At 44.3% G+C, this 9,051-nt stretch overlaps 1 protein-coding gene across 1 annotated transcript; it reads right to left on the bottom strand.

Annotated features, from left to right (window-relative positions):
* Positions 1-6,367: 6,367 nt before the first annotated feature.
* LOC311241681 (DCN1-like protein 5) lies at positions 6,368-7,039 on the bottom strand (the record flags this gene model as incomplete). The annotated part of the gene is made up of 1 exon (XM_084330558.1): positions 6,368-7,039. The coding sequence occupies one exon, from the start codon at positions 7,037-7,039 to the stop codon at positions 6,368-6,370; it is 672 nt and encodes a 223-aa protein (XP_084186684.1).
* Positions 7,040-9,051: the final 2,012 nt, after the last annotated feature.

Here is a 9,051-nt window from a genome sequence, read left to right as displayed (position 1 = left end):
TCTCTCCCTCTTTTGTGTGTTCCTCCTTCCTCCCTCCTACCTTCTCTCTCTCTCCTCTCCCTTCCTCGTTCTCCTCCTCCTTCCTCTCGCTTCTCCTACCTCTCTCGCTCTCTCCCTCCTCTCTCTCCTCCCTCTCTCTCCCTCCCTCCCCCTCTCTCTCTCCCTCCCTCTCTCTCCCTCCCCCTCTCTCTCTCCTCCCTCCCTCTCTCCCCTCCCCCTCTCTCTCTCCTCTCTCCCCCTCTCCCTCCCCCTCTCTATCCTCCCTCCCTCTCTCCCCCCCTCTCTCTCTCCTCCCCCTATCTCTCCTCCCTCCCTCCCACATCTCTCTCCCCCCTCTCTCTCTCCTCCCTCCCTCTCTCTCCATCCCCTCTCTCTCCTCCCTCTCTCTCCCCCTCTCTATCCTCCCTCCCTCTCCCCCCTCTCTCTCTCTCCTCCCTCCCTCTCTCTCCCCTCTCTCTCTCTCATCCCTCCCTCTCTCCCCCCTCTCTCTCTCCTCCCTCCCTCTCTCCCACATCTCTCTCTCCCCCCTCTCTCTCCTCCCTCTCTCTCCTCCCTCCATCTCTCTCCCTCCCCCTCTCTCTCTCCTCCCTCTCTCTCTCCCTCTCTCTCTCTCTCTCTCTCTCTCTCTCTCTCTCTCTCTCTCTCTCTCTCTCTCTCTCTCTCTCTCTCTCTCTCTCTCTCTCTCTCTCTCTCTCTCTCTCTCTCTATACTCCCTCCCTCTCTCTCTCCAGCCTGGCCAGGTTCCAGTGGGTGGTGGACAGCTGTTGGTGTCTCAGAGTGGGGAGGAGCCATAATCAGAGTGGTGAGTGGGGAGGAGCCATAATCAAAGTGGGGAGGAGCCATAATCAGAGTGGGAGGAGCCATAATCAGAGTGGGGAGGAGCCATAATCTGGTGCTGGAGCCAGTGGGGAGCTGGTGAAAGCAAATAAAACTGAAGCAAATCTTTCTTTCTCTTTGTTTGTTTTCTCTCAACTCTACTTTTTTTTATGCTCTGTGTGTTTGTCAATCACCAAAAAAGTCAACATGACCTGTCTACATGAATAACGCTGATGTGAGAAGCCTAATCTCCTGTCTCCAGCGCATATTGATATATATATATTAGAGCTGGGCCGTTAACGGCGTTAACGTGCTGCGTTAACGCGATACTAGTATTGCGCGATAATATAATTGACGCAGTTAATCTAATAAAAAAAAAAAAAAAAAAAAAAAAAAAAAATTTACCTTTATTTACCCAGGGTAGGTTCGCTGAGCACAGATGCTCTTTTTCAGGAACGCCCTGCTTCACATTCACACAGTTCCATTCACACCTGGGAGCTGCTCAGTACAACCACAGTTGACACCATTGGCCACTGAGCAACTCCACTGGAGCAGTTGATTTGCATTGGCAGGGTTTGGCCCTGTCTGGCACCCAACGGGAAAAATATTATAGGCACTATAAGTAGACACCGCTACATAAAACAAGCTGGTCTGCCTGAGTGACTGGCGGAAGAAGGAGAAATAGAGATTGGACTGATTGAGTCAAGCCATGTCACATAGTTCAAGTTTGAAATGCTTCTTTCTGTTTTGCTCCTGAGAGTGTGCTAGATACTGTACTGTACTGGTAATATTATTTATTTGTGTTAACTTCTGAATAAAACAACTTATTAAACACAAGTACATCTTATTGAACATTATTTTGATATTTCATTACCAATTATCATAGCAAAACAGCTTTTTCAAACAGTCTGTAATGCATTTTGGAAACGGGAGATGGGCTCATGGTGTAATGGGCCACCTGGCCTGAGAAACATAAGGAGGAAAGAAAAAGTAAGGACTTACTTCTGGTCATTATTTGGGTAGAACACACATATTTTGAATGCCTTCGGCAGATTTATTTATATTTTTTTTGAGCCATTTTAATCTAGATTAATCTAGATTAAATCCAGGATTGCAGATAGATTAATCTAGATTAAAAAAAAATATCTATGCCCACCTCTAATATATATATTTTTTTACATCACATTGTAATTTGCAGTTGTGTGACACAGTGAAAAGGTGATTGAAATATTGCAATAAAAACTGAGGCGGTATGGAGGCCCAGCGAGGTCTGATTTCATTATAAACTCCAATCAGTGCCACGCCATGACGGTCGACCAACAGACGTAGAAACAAGTCAAATCAATGTCCGGGAACGATTTACATTAGCTGGGGATTCAGAAGCATTCATTACTCATCTGCTGATGAGCGTTCAGCCCTGTCTCTGTCTACTGATGAGCGTTCAGCCCTGTCTCATCTACTGATGAGCGTTCAGCCCTGTCTCTGTCTCCTCTACTGATGAGCGTTCAGCCCTGTCTCTGTCTCATCTACTGATGAGCATTCAGCCCTGTCTCTGTCTCATCTACTGATGAGCGTTCAGCCCTGTCTCTGTCTCCTCTACTGATGAGCATTCAGCCCTGTCTCTGTCTCATCTACTGATGAGCGTTCAGCCCTGTCTCTGTCTCCTCTACTGATGAGCGTTCAGCCCTGTCTCTGTCTCCTCTACTGATGAGAGTTCAGCCCTGTCTCTGTCTCCTCTACTGATGAGCGTTCAGCCCTGTCTCATCTACTGATGAGCACCCAGCCCAATGGTCCCAACAAGACCTGTGGCGGTGGATCATTCACACAGGAGCAGTGAGTCTGTGCTCATTAGGATGACATGTGGATACACTGCTAATAGCCAGAGGAAGAGGTCTGTGCCTAACTACTATGGGGTGTAACAGTACACAAAAACCACGGTGCGGTACGTACCTCGGTTTTGAAGTCACGGTTCGGTACGAGTTTTTGGTACAGTGGGGAAAGTTTGGCTTTCCATGTTCCACTCAGGGGTGATGTAGTGTGCAGTAACTAATTGTACTTGTAGGGCTGTGAATGAATATTCTATATTGAAATAATATAGAAAAATAATAATGATTATATTAGATTGTGAAAAAAACAGCCCCTGTGTGCTGTTTACCGTTGGTGGCGGTGGGGGTGGGGGGGAGCGCCCCGCTACAAGCCCCATTTCATGCGTGCATGAGGAAGGATAATAAAAATAATTTAGCGTTGATTTCAGAAAGATTCGATAATCAGGCGGAAAAATTACAATTTCAAAAACAAATGGATTTCACTAAAGGGCTATTTTCGCGTCTTTTCCTGGGATTACCAAGAATCACCCAAACTATACTCATATTCAAAACGGTATAAAACGGAAATGTACGGATGAAAAAACAATCTGTTTTTTGCATGTTGACCAGAAGCAACTCACTGACAATCGACAGTGTTATTAGATCCATAGCTATAATATTTAATATATTTTAAGCCCTCGCAAGTTTGGCTTTCTCCCCATTGAACAAAGCGATGGCATTCTACCCAGAAGGTAAACAACGACCCCTAGCGCTGAATGAGTTAACACTTTCCGTGCCGGCCTCCGTGTCCTATTTACCCCCTTGAGTGCCACCACCCACTTCAATGATAGAGCTCTCATATTTGCGAACGCATAAACTACATCTTGGATGTCTCTGGGTCTTGGCCAAGATTTGCAGAGACTGCTCTACGTGCACAGAATTATGTCAGTCTACAAGGTCCGGATTCTACATGGTCCGGCAATGTAGACCTTGTAGACTCCACTACAGACCAATTATCAGTGAATGTTCATGCATTTTTAAGAAGGGCTACTTCCACAAAAAAACTAAAAACTCACCAAAACATCTCAGTAGCACCTTATCTAAATGTTCTATTTCATATATGGAGATTCATATTTATTTATGTATTGCATGCATTTCTACATTTTATTTCCTATTTTGTTTATTCATCCCAGTATCTTTCTTTCTTATGTGTGGAATTCTACAAGGCATGTAGGTGTATATGTGTTTGAGGATGATATCCTTCAAACAGGCAATAGTGATGATATAATTTGGGCAGTACTGAGCTGGGTTACTTTCCTCCAGTGTATTTGTCCCCTGGCCCCACCCAATGGCCCCATGCACACACACACACAAAAATCGAAGTAAAAAAATTTTTAATTCTTTTTTTTTAAAGATTTTGAATTTTCTTTCTTTTTTTTTCTTAAACTTCCATTTTTTTTTTTTTTTTTTGGCGGCTAGGTGGTGTAGTGGACAAGTCACTCGCCACCAGTGTGGAGACGCTAGGATTCGCGTGTTCGAATCCAGCTCTCCACATTGTTTTTCAGTTTGGCTGGTCGTCCGCAGTAATACACATTGGCCGTATTACGGGGAGGGAAAACTGAAGGGTGGGGATCGAACGTTGTGAACAAGCGACTCCTACAAGTCGGTTGGTGCGCCTGCGCAGTAGAATCAGGAAGTGTCGGGGGCAGCGTGAGCCTCCCACGCGTTACTCCTCGACACTGAGAGGTCGAGCTGCGCAGGTGAAAAGATGCGACTGCTGTTACCTCAAGTACCGGAGGGGACTTGTGCTATGTATGACTTAGTCCACATTGCAGCCGGCTTGTGGGAGGCAAGAAACAGCGTTCGTGACAGGGGAGGGTTGAATTGGATGATACGAAATTGGGATGGGAGAAAATATAGAAAATGGGAGAAAAAGTGGATCAAAAAAAAAAAAAAAACTTCCATTTTTTTTTAATGTTCAAAGCTTGTGCCATCGAACAAAGCTTCGAAGCTTCGAAGTATTTAAGACAGCCGTATAGGTTTTAGTGAGTTTTTCCTTACCTTCGCGTGGGGTATGTCTGGGAGTGCTTGCATTCATTCGTTTATTTGCATTTATTTTAAATTTGTTGGACCTTATGGTGTTCTTGTTTTGTTCTTGACTTATTGTTATGTTTCTTCTTGACTTGTTTAAAGAAGACGTGTCCGGCCCATGGGGACATTAACGTGTGTTGTCGGGCCTTACAAATAAATTTGATTTGATTTGATTTGATCTTAAATTATGGCTATGTCTAATGTGGCCGTCGCTTATCAATGACTTGTTTGCAGTCAATATTGTCGAAATGGTTCATTTCCGTTTTATACCATTTTGAAAAACGCTGGTTTCTTGAAACTTCCAGAAGATTTCAGAAGATTCTGTGATAAACGCCCTTTACTGTAATACACAAAACACGTTGTCATTTTTCGGCCTATTTATGAATAGTTTTCAAATAAATGCTAGATTATCGATAGTATATGTGTACTTATGCATGCTATAGAAGCGGGCTGAAAAATCGATTCTCTTATTTCCTGATCGCACACACACACACATACACACATATGGCACATGCTGATATATAGGTGAAAATAGCTCTGATTAACTTTCTATCATGACATCATACGGTGGTTCTAGAATGTTTTACGTTCTAGAAAGTTCTATTATGACATCATCACAAACATCCCAGAATATTCTATGTTCCAGAAAGGTCTATTCACGACATCACCACAAACGTTCTAGAATGTTCTATGTTCTAGAATGTTCTATTATGACATCATACTGTGACATCACAAATGTTCTTACATAATAGCATTAACTATTTATGTTCTTATTCAATGGCATTAACTATTTATGTCTCTATGGGTGCTTTCTCACTCACCATTCGGGTCCGTTCTGGTCCGTTCCGTCCTCGTTTCGTCCTTGGGTGCAAACTTCCCCCCTCCCCCCTTAGTTTCGTTTTCTGATGAGGTTCGCTTTTCCAGGTTGCAACGTAGCGGTAGCCGAGTGAGACATACGTTTTGCAACCTGAGTACAGTGATGTAGTACACTGCCAAAGCAGTAGGTGGCAGTAGGTGGCGAACATGAAGGCAATTTTCAACCAATCAGAACTTGAATGTGCCAAATGCCAATACACTTCCTGCAAAGAAAATGACAACAAGGCGGGCGCTAGCAGAATGAATGGATGTAAACTTTATTTAACATATTGCATAATGGGTACAATACAATACGGCTCAATACAAACAATTGTTAAGGGAATGCAGACTGTTGTAGCTTGGACTGGGGTCCTTATAACAATAACTTGACAACACATGGTAGCTGCAGCTATTTGGGACAGCTCTGTTGTCACCGGAAGGGCACGCAGATGGTATCTACTGCGCATGGGCGTTGAGCAACAACGGCTCTGCGCAGATTACACGACATGTTGTCGGCGAGTTTTGGCGCTACTCCAAAACGGAAAACACAATTTAGCGTTTTCAGTAGGGCCACAACGTATCCGGCAAAAACGGCATTTCTATGTAATAGGGACAGCAAACGTATTCAAAAACGTATAAAAACTAGCACAAAAACACTGTGTGTAACAAGGGCCTGAAGCAAGGGAACCATGGCAAATTGTATACACAACTTCTCTAAGAAAGGTAGGTGGGTTTCTTTCTCTGTTCTAGCTGCAGCTCGGTTATCATGGTGTTGTGCCAGCAGCCTCTGATGAATTGTCTTAGAAGTTGCTGATCAAGGTCGGTTGCAGGCTACGGTTGAGCGCTTTCTGCCACTCAACAAACTCATCTAGCAAGATTGGCCAGGCTCCGTCTTCATCATAGTTACTCAGGTCTGTGCTGACTGTCCTGCTGAACTCTAACACGTTGTACCACTGATCTTTATTCATTACGCTGTACTTAGACTGCTCTAGGAACTGATGAAACACAGGGAAAAGAGACCACGTCCTCCCAAGCAGCAGTGCCAACATGGACTTAGCTGTGTCCATGTCCAGACTCCTCTGGTCCTTATCCCTGGAGAAGTCAAAGGCGTATCGGTAGATATTCTTGAAGATTGCAGAGTCGTTGAGCTGACAGCGGAGGTAGTCCAGCTTGCTCTGTAATCTTTCTGTACAGTCACACTGTAGTAGAGTCATTCCCCTTAGCCACTCCTTCTTAGTAAAAAAGCACATATTTGGTGCTTCTAATTTCCAGGCTAAAACCAACATAATAATGTTCTCCGGTTCCACTCCGATGTCCTCACAGAACTTCTCCATGCCGTTGGGCCCGACCACCTCATCTGGCCCAGCATACTCGTAGAACCAGGCCAGGCACTTCTTACTGGAGAACCTGGTGATTTTCTTCTTGCGGAGCCCATGGTCGTCTGACCCCGAGGACTTTCTCTTAGCAGGCATCTCTGAGGCTGGACTGGGCTGCTGGTTCTGGACTGGAGTAGTTTGTCCAGCGTTTGTGATACGATGTTTATGTCAGCCAGTCCGCACTGTCGCTTTTTTGTTACAACCTCGTCAACCGATCACTTTCAGCTGCTCTTGCTGTCGCCGGGATACTGCTTCCAGGGTGGAACGGGGTGCTGGTTGAGAATTGCAGGTTTCAGTCTATGTTGTTTAGTCCATTCAGTCAAAGATCCCGAGGAAGAGAGAGAAGCTGAGGAACCGCCCGCTTATATAGAGACCCAAATGTTCTAGAATGTTACCTCATACAGTGACATCACGAAGGTTCCATAACTTTCTATCATGACATACGGTGGTTCTAGAATGTTTTACGTTCTAGAAAGTTCTATTATGACATCACCACAAACATCCCAGAATGTTCTATGTTCCAGAAAGGTCTATTCACAACATCACCACAAACGTTCTAGAAGGTTATATGTTCTAGAATGTTCTATTATGACATCATACTGTGACATCACAAATGTTCTTACATAATAGCATTAACTATTTATGTTCTTATTCAATGGCATTAACTATTTATATCTCTATGGGTGCTTTCTCACTCACCATTCGGGTCCGTTCCGTCCTCGTTTCGTCCTTGGGTGCAAACTTCCCCCCTCCCTCTCCCCCCTCTAGTTTGCATACACACTCAGTCTTGGTGCGCTCTGGGTTTTGTTTGCGGTTTGCATTTTGAGCGTGTAAGCTTGCCGTAGGCGATGTCACGCTCGAAAATGTAAACACAGGAAGAGTGTTAACACGGCGGTGGAGACTGGATGCTGATATAAAAGAAACAAATAACCAATAAATATGAAGTTATATTTAAACCTCTGTTGTCAAGCCTTGTCAATATAACCCACCCCCCTTTTCTCACAAATGGAACTGGTGTCGTGCAGTCCGCTCCAGGGTTAACGCTAAGCTTACGCTAGCGCTAGTTAGCTTAGCCTATTACTAGTCTATCTAGTCTACTAGACCTATCTACTAGTTAGCAGCTAACATTAGCCCATCACTCGCGGCAATTATATTGCATGTCAGTTGATGGAACTGGTGTTGTGGATTCCGCTTTGAGCGTTTCCCAGGGTTAACGCTAGTTAGCTTACGCTAACGCTAGTTAGCTTAGCCTGTTCAGCAGCTAACATTAGCCCATCGCTCGTGGCAATTATATTGCATGTCATTGATCTACTGGTCGACCACGGCCGACTGGTTGGGCACCACTGGTCTAATAGAAATAAATGCATTCGAACAAGAAACCAATGTATATAGACATAGCAATGGCAAACAAAATTGCCAGGCCTAATGCGAGCCAGTGTTGTGTGTGTCAGCAAGTTGATACAAAAGCCTCCCCCGCTCCCACTGGCGCGCACCCGGAACCACCTATTTCAGCGGTCCAGGTTCAGCGCCCCCGGGGACGAATCAGCGTCCCCGGGGACGGGGGGAGCGTTCTCACTAGTTCAAGTTCAAGTTTCAAGTTTCTTTAATAGTTGTCATACAGAAGTACAGAATACTTTCATACAAAATGCTTCTTACTGTTACGCTCCAGAGACTGTGCTAGACAAGATAGTATCAAATAACATAGTATAGCATGTAATTTAGAAGAAGAAAATGAGGTCACAGTGTTCGGTATAGACATATGTACAATGTTCTGAGTTACCATATAATATACAATACTATGCAGTGTACTAATGTACAGTACTATCTAGTGCAAAGCAGAAATGGGATGAGGTACAATTTAGGTACAATTTACAGTAAGGTGTACGAGTTGTAGTGCAATCCTTCATCAATAAATATAAAGTGTGGGGAGTGGGTGCTACAGTGTGTTTGTTTAAAGTGGGTGTGTGCTATAAAGTGTGTGGAGTGGGTGCTACAGTGTGTTTGTTTAAGTGAGTGTGTGCGTGTGGATGTGTGTGCTATATGCGTTTGGTGGTTGTTGTTGTGTAGTGTTCATTCATTGTTCGCTAGGACAGACATACCCTTTTCTG

Source organism: Notolepis coatsorum, assembly GCF_963971535.1.
Source record: "Notolepis coatsorum genome assembly, chromosome: 15".
NCBI lineage: Eukaryota > Metazoa > Chordata > Actinopteri > Aulopiformes > Paralepididae > Notolepis > Notolepis coatsorum.
This window is presented reverse-complemented; position numbering and strand designations above follow the sequence as displayed.